The following is an 18,969-nucleotide window of genomic DNA, read 5'->3' as shown; positions in this document are numbered from 1 at the left end:
CGGCCATTGCAATGAAACTGACACACGCCATAGGCAATTGATTGATTGATTGATTGATTGATTGATATGTGGGATTTAGCGTCCCAAAACCACCATATGATTATGAGAGACGCCGTAGTGGAGGGCTCCGGAAATTTCGACCACCTGGGGCTCTTTAACGTGCACCCAAATCTGAGCACACGGGCCTACAACATTTCCGCCTCCATCGGAAGTGCAGCCGCCGCAGCCAGCATTCGAACCCGCGACATCCGGGTCAGCAGCCGAGTACCTTAGCCACTAGACCACCGCGGCGTGGCGCCATAGGCAAGGCATTCAAACACGGTAAGAAGAAAGTGAAAGCGCGCGAATTACGGAACGTATACCAGTCAAGCTATGCCACCACTCGTCCTCCTGTCTGCTTTATGGAGTATACCTGTGCATTTAAACGTCGTAGTGCTGCGCGTTTAAACGGAGAGCACCTTCAGTAATAATACAGTGATATTTATGAATCAAATAAATAAACCTTTTATTTCCGGAAAGTGTTCCCGAGCACGTAAGATCAGCGTCGCCCCAAGTGGGAGGGCCGCTCATTCCCGGAATCCTCTAACCGCGATCGCATTCCAGACCCTAGCGACCAGTTATACACGTTGGACGAAAAACGCATTCCAAAACGTTTCTCTCTGGCTCCACTTTCTCTCTGAAGCAACAGGACGAATTGTTCGCATCAAGTGCAAAACTGCTCGGGAATTCGCTGGGCCTGTCGTGCCGGTGAATTCAGTTCCCATTTGGCACAATCGACCGTGTTCACTGGATTTCGCACGTTTCCTGAATCTCCGAGTCTTACTTCGTATTATAACAGCCAGATGTGATGCTGTCGCATTCCTGGCTTCGTTCTTGTCCCATAACAGTGACTTTTTCTTTTTCCTTACAGAGCAGGCAGGTATTGTGCAATGGCAGTTTTGAGGACCCTTATTTCTCCATATTGCTTTTTTTATTTGTATACGAATGTTTTCGCATGAACCTACGGTCTTCAGCGACTGGAAAACGGCTTATCTCCGATTTCGCTCGTGGTACCGTTGCTCCCGGTACACCTTACGGCTTCTACAGTCCCTCGCCAACCTCGAAGACAAGTATCCGCCTCCTATATCTCTATCTCTGGGTCGTGGCGCACGCGGGAAACCCGGAGAACGAAGCCGCCCACCGACAAGCTCGAGAATTCGTCAACCGAGCGAGCGGTGGGCCCCACCACGAACCCAGAGAACACCGAAGAGCCCCCCCCCCCCCCCCCCCCCGTATTCGATCACAAAATCGCTCAGCACTATCGCCTCGCGCGTCGAACAAAGCCACCGCCGCATCCCAAACTCACCAAACCACAAGAAATCACATGGCGCCTCCTCCAAACGAAGTCTTTCCCGTGCCCGCGGGTATAGGCACACATTTACCCCGATCTAATCCGTCCGCATTGCTCAACGTACGACTCCGTCGCCTCCTTCCCTCGTATACTATGGGACTGCAGCGAGGATCCAGCCCCGCCTGATCTCCTGGCCACTCCCTCGTCCGAGGCTTGCAAAAGTGTAATCGGCGATACGAGCTTAAAAGTACAGCTGCGGGCCACACAGCGAGCTGAGGAGGTGGCGGCCAGGCACGCCCTGACCGCCATTCCACTGTGAATTTTTGTTTTCCACTTAATTGAAGTTGTTTCTCTCTCTGACACACACACATGAAAGAATAAAATCATTACCGAAGTAGTAATAACAACAATCCTTCTCACCTGGTTGAGGTAGAAGTACTTGTCGGCCGTCTGGAGACCGTACTTGTCCTTGTCCTTGTCCGAGAGGCCGGCCAGGAGTTCGTAGAAGACGTGGTAGTTGCGCTCCTCGGTGGCCTGCTCATACGGAAGGCGGTGGGGGTGGGGGGTGGGAAGCGGGTGCGGACGACGCAAGGCATGAAAATTTCAACGTTTCCGAGAGTCGATTACACAATAGGCACTGCATCCGGAAAGACTATCGAGTTTCCTATAAATACACTATAGATGACACTCTTGCGCTATAGCGTCTATGGGAGCTACAACGCACGACGCTTCAGCCAGCATAAGAAGGATCGGTAGTACACAAATTCGTCTAATCTTCGTTTTCTCGGCTCCGTGTGGCCTCAATCCGCATTGCCACAAGACGATGTTTCCCAAAGCTTTAAAGTTACGCTTCACAACCTTGACCACTTTATGGGCTAACCAACTGAAATCGGCACACGAATTTCACAACTGTCCGTTCATTTATTCGAAACGAAACCACGACACAGCAATAAATGTAATCACAACTGCGGTCGAAGCCCGCAAGCACGATGACTTGGCAAATCCGCGCACTACCGATCATTTCCAAGGCGGCTGAACGATCGCAGCGCCAGAGTTCCCTCTATGGTTCATTTTAGGGAAACTCTACTGTAACGGGGACGTTTCGACTGTGTCCTGGTGCAAGAAACGGAACGACAAAGGCGAAGCGAATAGCCCTGGCGAAGGACCAACTCGTAGTGCAAGTCAGGTCGAAGAGTCCTCGCGAATATCGGAGATTAACATACTTGTGTACTTCGAGGGGGAAAAATATGAGAAAATAAAAATGCAGCAAGGATTATAACTATATTTCAGCATAAAACGACATTCTGTCCTAAACTGGGGAAACGGGTTGGGGAGCATGACAGTCGAAATCGTAACTTTAGTAATTAGTTAGCGCCGCAACTCATATTTTAAATATAGCGTTCGCTGAACGCACTGCGTAGCCGAAACATTAGGTAACGTCACTGAGCCAGCCAATGAGCAGGCCGCTTATTTGTTTATCTAGACATTCACCTATCGTTTCCGAACTCAGTATGTGCTCCAACTCTCAATCTGCATGTGTCCCAAGTGCTGCACACAGTCCATTCATTCATTCATTCATTCATTCATTCATTCATTCATTCATTCATTTATTCATTCATTCATTCATTCGTTCATTCAATTATTTTAATATTCACTTAATTTTCCTGTTTATTTTTAGTAGACAAGTGGCGAATAATAGAGTTGGCCTAATTTTGGTGACCAATTACTTTATGGGCAGTACCAGCGCAAAAACTCACGGGACGAAGAGAAAAGACACAAACAAGCGCTGTTCGCACGAGGCTATTCTTGCCGCCAAGAAGGCTGGGTCTTGAAAAAATACGTTAGGACGAGGAAAAGAAGCCCTTGTTTGTGTCTTTTCTCTTCGGCCCGTGAGTTGGTGCGCTGGTACTGCCCATAATGCATCACCAACTGGCCCAACTATCAGTCCCGCTTGACCCATTACTGAGAGGTTGTTTTCTTTCGAAAACGTAAATTCCTACCAGGCAATATCGTGGAGTTACGAGGTGTTCATACGTATGACTCACATAATCACCGTCACGCTAACCCCAATTAGCCAAATGGAGTTTTAGTTCAGCGAGGGAAACTCCTTTTATATAGATTAGCCGCCCACGGCTTTTGAATAGGTCTGGAACGTGACGGTGGCAATCGTTTTAACTGAAGGTAAAAGCCGTTTATGATGAAGGTAGTTTCTTTTGAGTAAGGAATTGTTCGCAGAGTTAGAAGTGGGTAATTGTTGGTTGAGTTTTGAATGGCCAAGCTATGTGCAGTTTAAATTCAGGAAAACCACAATAGACTACACCACTAGAGTGTACTAGAACCATTTCTGGTACACTCTGGACACAACTTGCCAAGGCGACCATTTATATTTATAAACATAGGTTTCATTTTTAATAACATGATAATAAATATCGATCTCTGAAACGAATAACAAGGCACGCCATTTTAGCATTATCATAATCAAGCAATCGAACGTATACTTCATTGTCAATGGCTTCCACCTATATGTAATCATTGACATAAATGAGGTTCAATCGTTCGGAATTATTTTAATTTGCATCGCAAAGCCCGGAATAATAAACATGTACGGCACTCAATTGATAGAATGTCAGAAATGTTGTGCTCCTTAGTCTTTTTCAAAACAAAAAAACAAACATTTTACTTTTGCATTTCGTGTGTACTCTTCGAAGAGTTCCGTGCAGAGTTCAGAGTTACGGAAGGTGCGCTAAATACTTAAAGGCCAACTCCAGCGATTTTTCCAGGTCAATCAATCTCAATGAAATTCGCCGGGTATGTTCCTTTGCACATTTTAGTCCTTTATGCGAAATCACAGGTTTCAGTGATGCACTGATCGTTTGCAAATGAATTTCAAATATTGCCTCGAAAAGCTCACCCCTCTTGCCAGAATTATTGGCAACACTGTCTGTGTGACGTCATGTATGGCATGTCAACGAAAGTGACGCAGCCGATGGCATCACTACTTTGGCCGCTGCAGCGTTTTTTGTGCTTTCCACAAGGCGACAGCGGCGGTGTTTGGCACGGTATAGCACGGGAATGCTTTCTTCCTTTCTCCGTGGTGTTTGGCCCGTGCTTCGCTGGACTGGCTTTCACAGTTTTCACGCTCTGCGCCGGCGGAACCAGCATACGGCCTCCGGCTCTACCAAATAGTGCGTCATACACAGACAGGGCGCTCCGTTGGCTTTAGGTATTGCACATTTTTGCTTATTACAAATTATTTTCAAACTTCCTGAGCATTTCAGCTATTGGCCTCGTAACAAAGAGTGTCTCAGAAACATAGAAACACCATAACCTTGAGATGGTCTGAAAATCGACGGATTTGGCTTATAACTCTCAAACAAATTAAGTATGACGATTGAAAGTTCAATCTCAAGAGCAGACACTCGCAAGGGCTGCCTCTCCTAGTCTATCTGAACACAGGGTGTATGGGGGGGGGGGGGGGGTCATGATTCACGCTAGTGTACGGTCTATTTTCCGTAAGTCATGTGGGAGCCGCCATCGTGGCTATAAAGCCAATGTTTTCTTCGTTTTGTTACAGCGCGACATTAATTATTAAGGCCACCAAACATCGTAAGCACAAAGCCAACCATTTCCAAGCGAACCATTTTTTGGGACCTTGGCCGACGTCTTCCCATACGCGCAAAACCGCGAAAGCCCTCTTGTACTTTTCAAGGACCACAAGACTTCACGACCGCTTGTGAAAGAACTGTGCGAGACCGTGCTGTGTAGTCTCGAGCTGACTATTCATGCTTCTCTTTCTTACTCCTCTTCTTTTCTATCTCTTTCCGTTCTATTATTTTCCCTTTCCCTCACCCCAAGTGTAGGGTAGCCAATCGAGCCAAGCTTGGTTAATCTCCCTGCCTTTCCTCTCTCTCTCTCTCTCTCTCTCTCTCTCTCTCTCTCTCTATTTCCATGCGTATACGTCTACCGAACGCTGTTAGTTTAGCTGTTAACGTTACTAAACGCAAAGGTTAACAGCCGAATACGGCAGCGCTCAAACTCGTCCGTAAAATAGCCTATATACGGCGCATTCCGCTGAAAAAGAGTGCGGACGTCGCCTCGTGCTCACCTGCGTGACGATGCGCGACTTCTCGAGCAGGTAGTCGGTCGTGTTGGCGCCCGTGATGACGCCGTCTCGGAAGAAGAGGCGCAGGTACTTGCCGAACCGCGACGAGTTGTCGTTGCGCACCGTCTTGGCGTTGCCGAACGCCTCCAGGAGGGGAGAGGCCTCCAGGATCTGCTCGGTGACCAGGTTGCTCGGGCTGCGGTTGACCGCGGCCAGGTACTGCAGCGCCAGCTTGGTGCTCTCCGTCTTTCCCGCTCCACTCTCGCCGCTGCGACGACATGGTGCGTATAGGTCAGTGTGTGCGCCCCCGACATGGTACTACACTGTAAAGGCTACCGTGAAATGCGGAGTCCCCTTCTCTTATCTGGGAGGAGATCTGAAGTAGGCGCCAATGACTTATAGAAACACTCCCCCCCCCCCAGAAGAGAGAGATAGAGAAATAAACGTTTATTTAGACAACAGTGCCCCGCCGCGGTGGTCTAGTGGCTAAGGTACTCGGCTGCTGACCCGCAGGGCGCGGGTTCAAATCCCGGCTGCGGCGGCTGCACTTCCAATGGAGGCGGAAATGTTGTAGGCCCATGTGCTCAGATTTGGGTGCACGTTAAAGAACCCCAGGTGGTCTAAATTTCCGGAGCCTTCCACTACGGCGTCTCTCATAACCATATAGTGGTTTTGGGACGTTAAACCCCACATATCAATCAATTTAGACAACAGTGTTCTTAGCGAGGCCCGGTGTTACCCTAAGGTAGGAGGGTTCCCTAGTCAGGGAACCCTCTGGCTTCGACTGCCCTCTTGGCCCTGGCGACGAGTTCTTGCTGGTCTTCCAGGTGCTCGAGGACGGCCTTGGCCTCGCACGTTTTCATTAGGTGGTCCCCCCATACTCAAAAAAACCACTTTTTTTTCAAGATGAATATCACTTGTGTAAAAAAAAAAACCTGAAGAACTATTAAAATGAATGCGTATCTGCGTATCTAATGATGTCTATGAAATTATTTAAAAATAAGCCGTTAGATTAGAAACATGGTAGACTGGCTTTTTTTTTAATTTTTTAGCGGCTCTCTCGCCACCGTCTTGATTTCAGTCCAAAATCGAGCAAGCGCCCCCCCCCTCCCGTATCCATCACCGTATAGGTGCACTTGTTCGGCATTTTACGGAATGTGCTAGACTCTAATCACTCCCCTTACAGAGGCCCTAAAACGCTTTTCCATGTATCGGCCCAATGGATTCAATACTGAGCTCATTTCCTCACCGATCAACTGCCGCAAAAAAATTTTTAGAATCCACCGCATACGAGTTGAGTTACAAGAATTTGTAGTGCACTCCGTGCGTTTTCTTTTTTTTTTCTCACGCCTGAACGAGCGCGCTCGAAGGTAAGTACGAATGACACAAGGGAAGGAGGTTACGCCAAGCGCGCGTCATGGCCACGAGCACTTTCGTTTATTTTTTTTCTGTTTCTTTTGAGTGAGCGGCTGACTGTGTGATCGCGAGCGCGCGCCTAAGCGCGTGGCGGCATCTTGGGTCTGCCGCTGTTACTACGCTGCTCACGACGCTCAAATCCGCCGATGGCCATAGACAGGTTATAGCGCGGTTATAGCACGGACGGACAGACAGAAAAAACTTTATTAAAAAGTTAAAAAAAAAGAAACCCTGCAGGGTTACCGGCCCGGGCTCTGGCCACCCCGACGTTTTGTGCGGTGAGGCGTTAGCTTTCCGCCGCTGTCCGGGCCCGCTGGATTGCCCACAGTTTGTCGTGCCGATCTGAGCTAGTAAGCGCACCCAGCCAACGCTCCTCGAGTAGGTCCGGTTTTATATGGTCCCCTCGGTATATTGCTGTGACCAGTGTGCATTGCCATAGAATATGTGCCATATGTACGTGTTCGTGCATACAGACGGTACAGCTAGTTTGTGGGTATTGTCTGGAACTTACTCGGTTCAAGTGTACTGGATTTGAAAAGGTTCTGGTTTGCAATCTTCGCCAATCTGTTTCTTGAGATCTGTCTAGCTGTTTGTGCGGGCGCGGATATTCTTCTCGTTGTCGCTTATAGTGTGCCAATATGTCATGATACGTGACCAGTCTGTCTCTGTCGTCTTGTATCGCATATTCATTATTCGTGACCAGTCTGTCTCTGTCGTATTGTATCGCATATTGATTATTGTCATCGTCTCCATCGTCCCCATCGCCTCCACCGCAGTAGTCGGTGCGGGGGGGGGGGGGGGGGGCGTAGTTGTCCGAGCCGTGGTGGGTTAGATCTCGCACGGTTCGGCGGGCCTTCTCGTTGAGGTTTTGAGAGTTCACGGCATCATTTGTCGAGAGAAAAATAAAAGAACGATTTCTAGCTGACCTTGTGAACTTTAATAATCGTAAATCCTAGGCCACCTGCTGCTCTGGAGCCTTGACTAGCAAACGCAAGCGTTTCCCTGAGCAAGCTGAAAGAAAAAAAAAATTCGGCAAATTCCACGCCACGTTCGTTGGGAGTCGACGTTATGCGAAGCATTCAGAGGAAAGGTTCCGAACTAATTAAGTGTCACGTTTATAAAAAAAATAAAGATTCGCCGTCGCTGCCTAAACTATGACGTTTGACAAAGCATTGAACTGAACATATGAGATAAAATTTGTGAGGACGTTCAAGTTTTCGATTCACAACCAGTGATACAAATATGAGTCTGCATATAAAAAAAAGGAATTATACCATTATTTCTACTGAGCTCAACTATTCATTGGACGGTTTTTTTTTTCAGCTGGTTTTTTTTTCTCATCAGAGGAGAGCGCGTTGCTGTCGTACCCTTGGGACCCCAAGTCACCGTTATGTTCCTGCCGTGCCGCGTCCCCAGCGAGGTCCTCGCGGAGGCATTGTCTCCCTATGGGAAGGTGCTGCACACCAGCAGTGGACTCATGGGATCGCGCCCAACCGTGACCACTGGGACGCGATTCGTCCGGATGGAAGTGAAGACATTGTCGCCGGTGCCCAACTACCTCAAGGTCGCTGGCCATCGAGTGACCTGTGACTATAAAGGGATCCAGCGAGTGTGCCGTCGATGTGGAGACAGCAGGCACTTCCGCATGAATTGCACAGCTCCGTTTTGTGGAAGGTGCGGCGTTTACGGCCACGACGGGAAGGGCTGCTCGCTGCCGTGTCGCCGTTGTGGTGATCCGCATGCCACCGTCGCCTGCACCATCAGGCCGTCGTATTCCGAGGCGGCCTCCAAGAATTACCCGCCACTTGAATCAGGCAAGAATAAGGACGTCGTATCGTTGACGCCGGGCTCGGATATTTGCCAGGACGAAGTTGGGTGCGTCACAATGCCACACCAGAGGCCACACCAAACCCCCACAGCGTCTCCAGCCAGCCCCGACCAGACAGCCCCTCAAGGTGCGGATGATCCATCTAGCGGCCCACGACCAGTGGTGGTTCCCACAGAACCACAGGTCGAGCCCTCACCAGAGGAGGCGCCACTCGGCGAACGCGTCGCAGATGCTGACGTGATATCTGTTGCTCACCCCATGGCTGCCCAGTCGTCTGTTAGTCCTCCTGTCATTGAAGAGACTTTGTCCCAAGGTGACGAGGTTTCCATCAACCAGGACACGAGCAGTACTAGGAGCGACACGGCCCTGCAGATAGACACCGACAGCACTCCAAGCGAGATCAGTCGGGGCAGTTTTGACGAATTTGTGCCGTCTTCACTCAAGAGCCTCGGCACCAAGCGCCACCGAATATCCAGCAGCGACTCGGAGGCCCCCAGCAGAGACAGAAGTCCCCTGCGGACTTCGATGTGGCCCCGGAAGCCCCGCGCTTCCGGTGGGTCGCCTGGCCGTAAGAAGTGATTGAGCTGCTTGCGGGGCACCCGCCCCCGCGTCTGTCAAAACTGTGAGTCTAGTATCCAAATTTGTCTTTATTGTTCACGATGGCTACCGCATTGAATATTATTTCCTTCAACGTAAAAGGTTTTCGCCGTCCGGTAAAACAGGCCGAGGTGATTAGTGTAGCCCGTGCTGCAAATTGTGATGTTTTATGCCTGCAGGAAACTAATTTCTGTTCACTATCCGACGTTAGGGCTTTTAAACAAAAGTTTAACTTTGATTGCTATTTTTCTTTCGCTACAACTCGTTTTACGGGAGTAGGCATCATTATATTTAATCGGGCTTTATTGAGAGCTCACCACGTTGTTTTTGACGGCGTCGGTCGAATTATTGCTCTAGGTTGTACCTACTTTTCTTTTCGAATGAGGATACTATGTGTGTATGCGCCTGCACAAACCGGACAGTCTAATGATTTTTTTTTTCGAAATTTGGATGTTTTTTTTCCTAGACGGTCGTCATGTAATTCTAATTGGAGACTTTAACTGTGTGCTAAATACGCGATGCGACGTACAAGGTCCTGGCCGGGGTCGGTCTGCTTGGAATTCACGTGAGCTGCGACGCCTTGTCCAGCATTTTTCATTGCTGGATGCGCATAATGTCATACACGGGAATGCTTCTGTTTGGACATGGCGCCGCGGACACTCCTCCGGCAGACTCGACCGGGCTTATATTCCACATGCTTTAGAGACGTTTGTCGCCGACTTACGAGTTCCGCCCATCCCACCTTTGCCTGTGTACATCTCTGACCATCGTCCGATTCTATTAGAACTAAAAAACGAGAGGTGGCTACATGCAGGAGACGGTGCCGCCATCTAGTGAACACTGCAAGAACTAAACGAGAGGAGGCGACATACAGGAGACGGTACCGCCATCTAGTGGACACAGCAAGAACTAAACGAGAGGTGGCTACATACAGGGGACGCACAGCCCACGCCTTAAGGAGCTTCGTCCCTAAAATTCCATTTTCTTTTTCGGAGAAACCATGGCGCCTTGATGTTCGCGTCCTCCAGGACGCGTGCTCTCGCTCAAATTTGTCCCGTGCAATACGCGTGTCACTCGCTGCGTCTGATTTATCTGATTGGGATGCGCTTAAAACGAAGTGGCGCCTGCACTGCTCAGTTGAAGGGCGTTCCCTTCGTCGTCGCGTTTCTGAGGAGCTGGCCGATACTGCAGCGAAGTTACGCATCGCATTGCGCGCTGAAACGCCGTCTCCCTTGATGCGAGCTTGGCAACGTGAATTACGTGAACGCTTCCAGCGTTTGATTGCCGCCTCGTCTCTGGCGGCGGCTGCATGGCGTTGTAGGCACAACCCTTGTGCCCACCCCGAGGTGCTGCGCTATGCGAGGCAATCGTGTTTTGGGCAGTCACAATCACCTGTTTTTACGACCATGCAGACACCACCTACACAGCCGCTTCCTAAGCGTGATCGATCTCTCTTTCTGGCGCATTTTGAAGAGATGTCATGTTCGGCCACGCGGACAAACTGTGATATAATACCGCCTATGCTTAGAGGTTTGCCTCGCGTTCCTCGACAAGCTGCTGATTCTCTGCACATCCCTCCATCAGTTGAAGAGGTAAAGGCAGCACTACAATCTATGAAACGGGGGACAGCCCCTGGGCCAGACGGTTTTTCAGTTGAATTTTACTCGTCATTTTGGAATGAGCTTGGTACTGCAATAACCGCGGTTATCCGGCGATGTTTCGAAGATGGTGTCTTTCCATCAAGTTTTCGAGATGGACGCATTGTGCTTATTCCAAAAAGTGATGCTTCTTCTGTTAATCCTGAAGATTGGAGACCTATCATTCTTCTTAACGTTGACTATAAGATATTCGCGACGGTGATCGTTCAACGTTTGAAGGCTCTGTTGAACACCCTGGTGGGTCATCACCAGGCTTCATCTATGCCTGGACGGGAAATATACAGTTTGTCCTTTACCACCCGGGATATCATAGCCTATACACTGTCGCGATCTGCGCGTGGTCTCCTTGTGTCTTTAGACCAAGAGAAAGCATTTGACCGACTAGAGCACACGTATATCTTTAAAGTGCTCACAGCCCTTGGTTTTCCTGGTAATTTTGTTGAATTAATTAGACACACCTACTCTGGTATAAAAAGCACACTAGTTCTAGATGGTTGGGAGAGTGCTGCCTTTTATATAACACGTGGGGTCCGTCAAGGATGCCCCTTGTCTCCTGTTCTATTTGTCCTCAGCCTTGAGCCTTTTTTGTGTGCTCTAGAAGCAGATTCGCATGTCCGGGGTCTAACGCTTCCCGGCAGCAGTACCGTAAAAGTCGCAGCTTTTGCTGACGACATAACCCTGTACTTTTCAGATGAAGATAGTCTTTCTCATAGCCTGCGTTCATTCTTCCAGCATGGGGACATTTCAGGTGCCTCGCTAAACGTCTCTAAATCCCGGTATTCGTTCATCGGCTATCCCAACTCCACACTTAGCTCCACATCTCTTCTTCAGCCGGCTGCGTCTCTTCGCATTTTAGGAATTCTATACAACCACTACGGCGTTTGTAACTCCGTTTGGTCAATGCCTTCGATGAAGTAAAACAAAAAATTGAGAATGCCCGGGAATTCGACTTCCCGCTTTTTGAGCGGAGGTACCTTGCGCAGACTGTGTTCCGCGGTCACATTTGGTACCTTTCTCACGTGGAACAGCCGCATTTACGCATCGTGAGGTCATTGCAGTCGGCCTTGTGTTCCTTCTTTTGGTCTGGTGGCACTGAGTTGGTTTCTCGTGCGGCGTTAGGACAGCAGCGTTCCCAGGGAGGTTTTGCTTTCCCTTCGGTATCAATACGCTGCCGGCTATTGGCCCTGCGCTTCCTGTTGCGCCTCGTACAAGGAGAGGAATCTCCCGCGCGAACTCTGGCATATTATTTTCTAGGCACTCACCTTCGGTATTTATTGCCTAATGTGCGCCTTAATCAGGGCCCACAATCATTAGCACTTCCTTCGTTTTATGCAACAGCTGTCGCGTTTTTTCGTCATATCCAGTCGACTTGCCCTGATTCAGATGTGTTAGACAATTCTATCGTTGACACAACAGCCGCGTTGTTGCTCTCGTTAGTTCCTCCAGCACGCCGCACCCGCTCTAGTCGTGTGTCTTGGAGCACGCTGGCGGCATCATTTCTACCTGGCCACCTCCGGGACTTCATGAGGCGGCTTGGGTGGGGCGTTCTTCCTACCCTTGACCACCTAGAAAGGTGGAGAATGGTCCAGTCATCAACATGTCCAAACTGCTCCCTACGGGAAACAAATCAGCATGTGTTAAGGCAATGTGTCGTTGCTCGTGTTTTCTGGAGGACTGTGCATGCAGGATTTCGTGGCCTCGGAGTAAACCGCTTTGTTTCTTCTGGACGTTGTTCTCGAGGCCGCTTTGCCTGCCTTCTTATTGTTGCTGGTGCCTACTGTCTTTGGCGTAACCGTTGTGAAGCTGTTGCAGCAGGTCGTCGCCGCCGTGCCCTTATCCCGATTTTGGAGCGACTGTACAAAGAAATACTATCTGTGTTGTCGGAGGAACTCTTCTTTCTGGGTGAGGAGGAATTCCTTCGACACTGGTCTTGCCGTTTTGTGTTCATCTCTGAGAGACGTGTAAGGCTTGTTTTCAGGCCTGCGTGGTATTGGTAGGTTAGTTAATCTTTGTTTAGTACTCATACAAATACCTTGTAAATACTATGTAAATATCTGACATATTGATCTCTACATTTCCTTTGTGTGTTTTATTTATTTATTTTATTTATCACATACTGCGAACCAAGTATGGTCCATCCAGGAGAGGGCAATACAGTTCAAAATTCTTCTACATACATACACTTCCGCTGCAGTATACATTCACTGCAGAACAAAATTCATGTACATTAAAAATTCGTGAAAAACAAGGGACAAATACAGGCAAAGAAGCAGACTTAAGCGACAAGAACAAAGAAATACTATCTGTGTTGTCGGAGGAACTCTTCTTTCTGGGTGAGGAGGAATTCCTTCGACACTGGTCCTGCCGTTTTGTGTTCATCTCTGAGAGACGTGTAAAGCTTGTTTTCAGGCCTGCCTGGTATTGGTAGGTTAGTTAATCTTTGTTTAGTACTCATACAAATACCTTGTAAATACTATGTAAATATCCGACATATTGACTTCGTTTACCATGTGTTGTGCATATGTAGACATTGCTTTTGTAACAATTTCTGTGTAGTTGGGTAAGTTCTGTATGTTCTGTTCCGTTTACATATGTACACATATCTTTTTGTAACAACTTTTGGTGTGTCTGTGGAAGTTGTGTTCTGTCGCAATGTTCTGTTGGATTGTAATTGATGTTCACTGTCTGTGAGAATAAATTTCTCTAAACAGAGCAGCCAAATCAGTTGCTTGGTAGTTCTTACACGTTCGTTGACGTACGAGACCGCTGTTGATGCGACGGCCTCAATAGTAGAGTACCTAGTACTCTAAATCGTTGACCATGCACTTTTTTCCAAACACACAGTATGTCTAAGAAGCAAATGTTCTGTTGAGTGTTTTTGACGTTTGTGACAATAAATGTTTTCTAAACACAGATGGCTTGCCTGGTTTGGGTAGGTTAATCTTTGTAAACAAAGTACTCGCACAAACACCTTGTAACTACTTGACACATAGATCTTTAAATTTCATCTGTGTGTTTTTCATTTACCATGTATTGTGCATATGTAAACATATCGTTTTTGTAACAGTTCTTGTGTATCTGCGTATGTTGTGTTCCGTGTACATATGCAAACATATCTTTTTGTAACAACGTTCAGTGTGTCTGTGGATATTGTGTTCTGTCGTGATGTTCTGTTGGATTGTAATTGATGTTCACTGTTGGGGAGCATAAATTTCTCTAAACACAGGTGTGTCTTCTTATAAAACGCGTGAGCTTATAAAGTGGTCTTATAAACGTGTGTGCACTTATAAAACGTGTAAGCTTCTTTGCTTCTAGACTAAATGGTCGTCTGACGGGGACGGCTTCTGCTCCACCGTATAGTAGAGTATCAATTACTCTAAATCGTCAAACACTTTATCTAAACACACGTGTTCTATTCTGTTGCAACATACTGTACAAAAGGCGTTGATGTCCAATGTCTGTGAATAATTTTTTTCTTCTAAACAGACATACAACCGTCGTGGAGACGATATTCTAGTCCGCCGTAAGCAGGGGGCGTATTCACAATTTTCGTCGATGTGTCATCATCAAGTGTGAGATCCCGCCGGACGGCTTTCTGCTCTCGCATGGTAGAGTGCCAAAAACTCTAAATCGTTAGCCACTTTTTTTTTTCTAAACAGACGCTGCATAGCACCAAGTGCTCCAAATCGTTAAATACTTTTTCTGAACACACATCTGTCCCATTGGCCGTGCTCTTTTGTCAACGTTGAGCATGAATGGGCCGAACTTATTTTTCGTCTGACATGGTGCTGAACAGCACCGTCAGGTCAGAAGTTGATGAGCTTGTCTCGTTGCCTTTCTGATCTGTGTTCGCCACTTCGGTATCTCATGTCCTGGTGAGTCCTGGTGTACACGACAGAAGACTGTGTGCACCTACCCATTTGCCCTGTTTCCTATTGTGTCGATTGTGAGTTATGTGCATTTGTTGTTCCGTTGATCAGAATTCTGCTGATCGTTCTACGCGGAAATGTTAGTTTTCGCTATGTACAATTGTGAAAATGTGAATGTACTCTTGAGCACTGATTTGCCACGCATAACTTAGGCTTTGTAGGTAGTGAAAATAGTTTTTTTAAACAAGGAAACTGAGATCTTACTCGTGACTTACGTTATGGCTTTGTAACCGCACATTCATCCCTCTATTCAGGAAGGAACGCCAACCCTCCCATCGAAGACTAAATACGTACAGTACTCTGACCCCCTAATTCAGAAACTCTCCTTGACTTGAATTCGACTTGCCAACGCGCTTATTGCAACGCGTTTGAAACGCATTTGTACTCTGTTGAAGGCGGTGGCCAATCACCTGCAAGTCAACGAGCGTTTCTGAATACGTGGGCAAACCATTAACAGTGTTTTCCGAACACAGCATGCCTTCATGCGGATCGTGGCAGAACATTCCGGAGGGAACGAGGAAAACTTAATGGCCCGTCCGTTTTCTTGATATGCAACACAGAACACGTCCGACGCGCCATTCCACGGCGGCAGCCGCCACGAGATGCTGCGTTTAGCGCCTGCCATGTTACCCAAACCACGACCTCCCCTATAAACCTATAGACCTGCTCATTGGCGCAACCCCTCTGGAGGCGTTTGGGTCTAAAAAAATTGGCGCGTAGAGACCAGGGATGCCGCCAGGTGCCGCCACGACTTACCCCCCGTAGCAGACGACGCAAGAACGTCGTGGTGCACTAGTGCGTGCGCGTTCTTTCAATTGTTTTTCTAGTTTCTAACGCGTCGATGAAGCGAAGTGAAATGAACTTTATTTGGTCCCGGAGAACTGGTCAGACACCCCCTTAAGAGTAGTCCACCGCAGTTGCTGGCCGCATTCACGCCGAGACTGGAAGACCGTAGCCGCAGGTCGCGGGTTCGTATCGCGGCTGCGGCGGCTGCATTTCCGATGGATGCGGAAATGTTGCAGGCCCGTGTGCTCAGATTTGGGTGCACGTTAAAGAACCCCAGGTGGTCGAAATTTTCGGAGCCCTCCACTACGGCGTCTCTCATAATCATATCGTGGTTTTGGGACGTTAAACCCCACATATCAATCAATCAATCAATGGAAGACCGTGGCCCTCCGCCCGTTCGCAGGCCTCCTGGACGGCCGAGTATTGGACTGAGAGTTCGGCGGCTTTTAAGAGCCCTCTCCCAGTCTTCTTCTGTGCTGAACTTTGCGCCGTATAACGCCGGTCACTTCCAGAACATGTGAGCGAGTGAGCAGTTATCGAGCAATTCACATATTAAGCGTCTCGAAGCAACATTCTATAGCTGTCAGAAGCACCACGGTGGCTGGCTCCGAAGTCTCCACTATTGGATCTCAATCTCTGTGCGAGCGCCTCAGAAAAAAAAAAAAAAAACGAGCGAAGGCGCGCACGCTCGTGCAGAAAAGCAGTTCGACGGCTGCAGCGATGGGGGTAAGTTGCAGCGCCATGGCGTGCTGTTCCTAGTGCAAGGAGGATTAAAAAAAAATTGCTGGAGTGGAAATGGTTGCGTAGAAGTGAAGCCGTTCCTCTGGCAAGATGGCGGCTGTGGCGGCCATCTTACTATGGGCATGATAAAGCATCACCGTTCAGCGATTAAAAACGGGGCGTTACCCTCGCACGCCCAACGAGTTTAATGTGGGAACTTTTTTTGGGTCACATGGTGCTCCAAGTGCGTCTCACAGTTACTAGTTTTCCTTAGTGAGCTTCTAATGAGAGGCAAAGTTCTTTGGAGATTCAGTCATCCATACTTGTTTCTGTATGTTATTTTGTCGGAAACAACTATCTTTTAATATAGAACTAACGCAGCATTTACATAACAAATCAAAGCCACTTGATCTTCAAGTGGGCACTATCAGAAAAGAGCATGTTTCCGCCATCTTGGCAGTGGCAAAAGCTGGCTTCACTTGTGCTGGCAAGGCAATGCAGGAGCTTCCACTCCAGCAATGTTTCTTTAATTTTCCTTGTCCTAGTGCTGTGGCACTTTAGAGAACTAAAAATAAGTAAACAAGACAAAAGCAAATATGGCGACACGGGGAGTGGCGGCATGAGCGGGGCGTACGTTTATAGAGGAGGTCGCGTCCAAACTGCACCGCGTCGAAGACACGCCATGGGCACACGCAAATGCGCATGCGTCAAGGTTAACCTGCGCGGCGCGCATGGGCGAAAGGCCGAGTTCCTGCGTAACGTGAGGAGCCTCCAGTGAGAATGATCTGACGCAAGCAGCATCAATGTAGTCTAATTTGGAACGAAACTACAACTGAATCTTTCAATAGGCCAGTACTAAAAGAATGATCCTGTACCTGAAACAGCGGACAGGTGCTTGGATTCACGGAAACGAAAAGATTCGATTGGGTGGAGCGTCCACGCACATTTTGCTTGGGTCAAACAGTGATACGAGCGCTGGAGCTAGTAATTATTCTTAGGTCGTAACCGGCTACAGCGCACTCCACAAAGCTGTAAAGACATTAAGCACCTTTTAGGGTGTATATTGTCCCGTATAGCCTCACGTACACACCATGCAGTACACCTTATGTAACGGCGAAGAAGTGAATACAGTCTTTCAAGCTAGCTTTTGCCCCAGTGTCTTCAATAACACCCCGCATGCACTATGCGACCCAACATTCTACTCCCTAAGTTATAGTTTACGCCATTTGGAGCTAGTCTGGTCGTTAATTAATTAATTATAATTAATTGATTAGGTAAATAATAATAATAATAATAATAATAATAATAATAATAATAATAATAATAATAATAATAATAATAATAATAATAATAATAATAATAATAATAATAAACACAAGTCGAGAACGAATTTAACCTACCAACTACACGAATGCTTATGATAGCACGTTGTTAACACGAACCCTTAGATCACAGTCCACATTGCGTAACACTTCATGGAAGTAAAGGGGTTTTCTTGTATGACTGAAATACAAAAATAAACGAAGGAGTTATTGTCACCGTTACTTGGCGACGTCTACCCTCTTTTTATTTGATTGTTACAAAAAAAAAATAAACGAAGGAGTTGTTGTCACCGTTACTTGGCGACGGCTACCCCCTTTTTGCTTGATTGTTACGAAAAATAGCATATATACATATATATGCAGTCCTACATTGGCGAGTCTAAACGTTCTCTCTCAGGCGGAACAAACACATAGTTGCCACGCTCACTTGTTTCTGTTGTCGTTTGATAATTGCACAATGACCATAGAGTGCAAGCTCCCTCTCCACCACCCTGCATTAGAGCCGCCTACCCTAATGCATTTTCTCTATGAATGTACACACACACACACACACACACACACACACACACACACACACACACACACACACACACACACACACACACACACACACACACACACACACAGACACACACACACACACACACACACACACATACACACACACACTGCAAACAAGCAGGCAACGTCTACAAAAGCAAATATGTCAAGCACGACAAGAATATACAAGCAAATTAAACCGAAACTAGTATCCATAAGTGAGTAAATCTACATCCTTGATCATTAAGGCTAATTTCCGTACATGTCTCATTAAAAACACCGCCACACCCGTAGCAGACTAACGGCCATATCAAACCGCAAACGCGTGAAAACGAGCATGAGACGCGCTCAGTTTTCGTCGGCTCTAGCTGACGAAAACTAAGCGCGTACAGAATAAAGTACGGAAAAACTATAGCACCCACCTGATGACAATGACCTGGTCTTCGCTGTCCTTACTCATCTTCGAGTAGGCGGCGCTGCTGATGGCGAACAGGTGACTGTAAAGTGAAGAACACACCCACATAGACACATTGCAGATTGCAGACATATTGATGATGGGCATGTACACTTATGACGAAGTGTTATACTAGAGTATAAAGTTGGGCATGTTGGTAAGACATAGTTGATCGACGTAGCGCGTTTAGAAACATTTAGAAACATCTTCGAATTTCGTGAGCATATATATGTACGCTCCTCGAAATAAAGATTTTGTTGGAAGTAAGCGCTCCCTTCTGTCCCTTC

At 47.6% G+C, this 18,969-nt stretch overlaps 1 protein-coding gene across 2 annotated transcripts in view; it reads right to left on the bottom strand.

Moving 5' to 3' along the window:
* The window catches only part of Myo10A (unconventional myosin 10A), a 180,265-nt gene that overhangs the window by 122,570 nt on the left and 38,726 nt on the right, over window positions 1–18,969 (bottom strand). For both annotated transcript variants that reach the window (XM_075868746.1, XM_075868747.1), the window contains exons 6-8: window positions 18,651–18,725; window positions 5,436–5,700; window positions 1,751–1,864 (exon numbers count right to left, since the gene is read on the bottom strand). In XM_075868746.1, coding sequence (XP_075724861.1) covers window positions 1,751–1,864; window positions 5,436–5,700; window positions 18,651–18,725 — 454 coding nt within the window. The remainder of the gene's footprint in view (window positions 1–1,750; window positions 1,865–5,435; window positions 5,701–18,650; window positions 18,726–18,969) is intronic.

This window comes from Rhipicephalus microplus, chromosome 7 (genome assembly GCF_043290135.1).
Source record: "Rhipicephalus microplus isolate Deutch F79 chromosome 7, USDA_Rmic, whole genome shotgun sequence".
NCBI lineage: Eukaryota > Metazoa > Arthropoda > Arachnida > Ixodida > Ixodidae > Rhipicephalus > Rhipicephalus microplus.
Note: the sequence above shows the minus strand (reverse complement) of the source record. Positions and strands in the feature narration are given on the sequence as shown.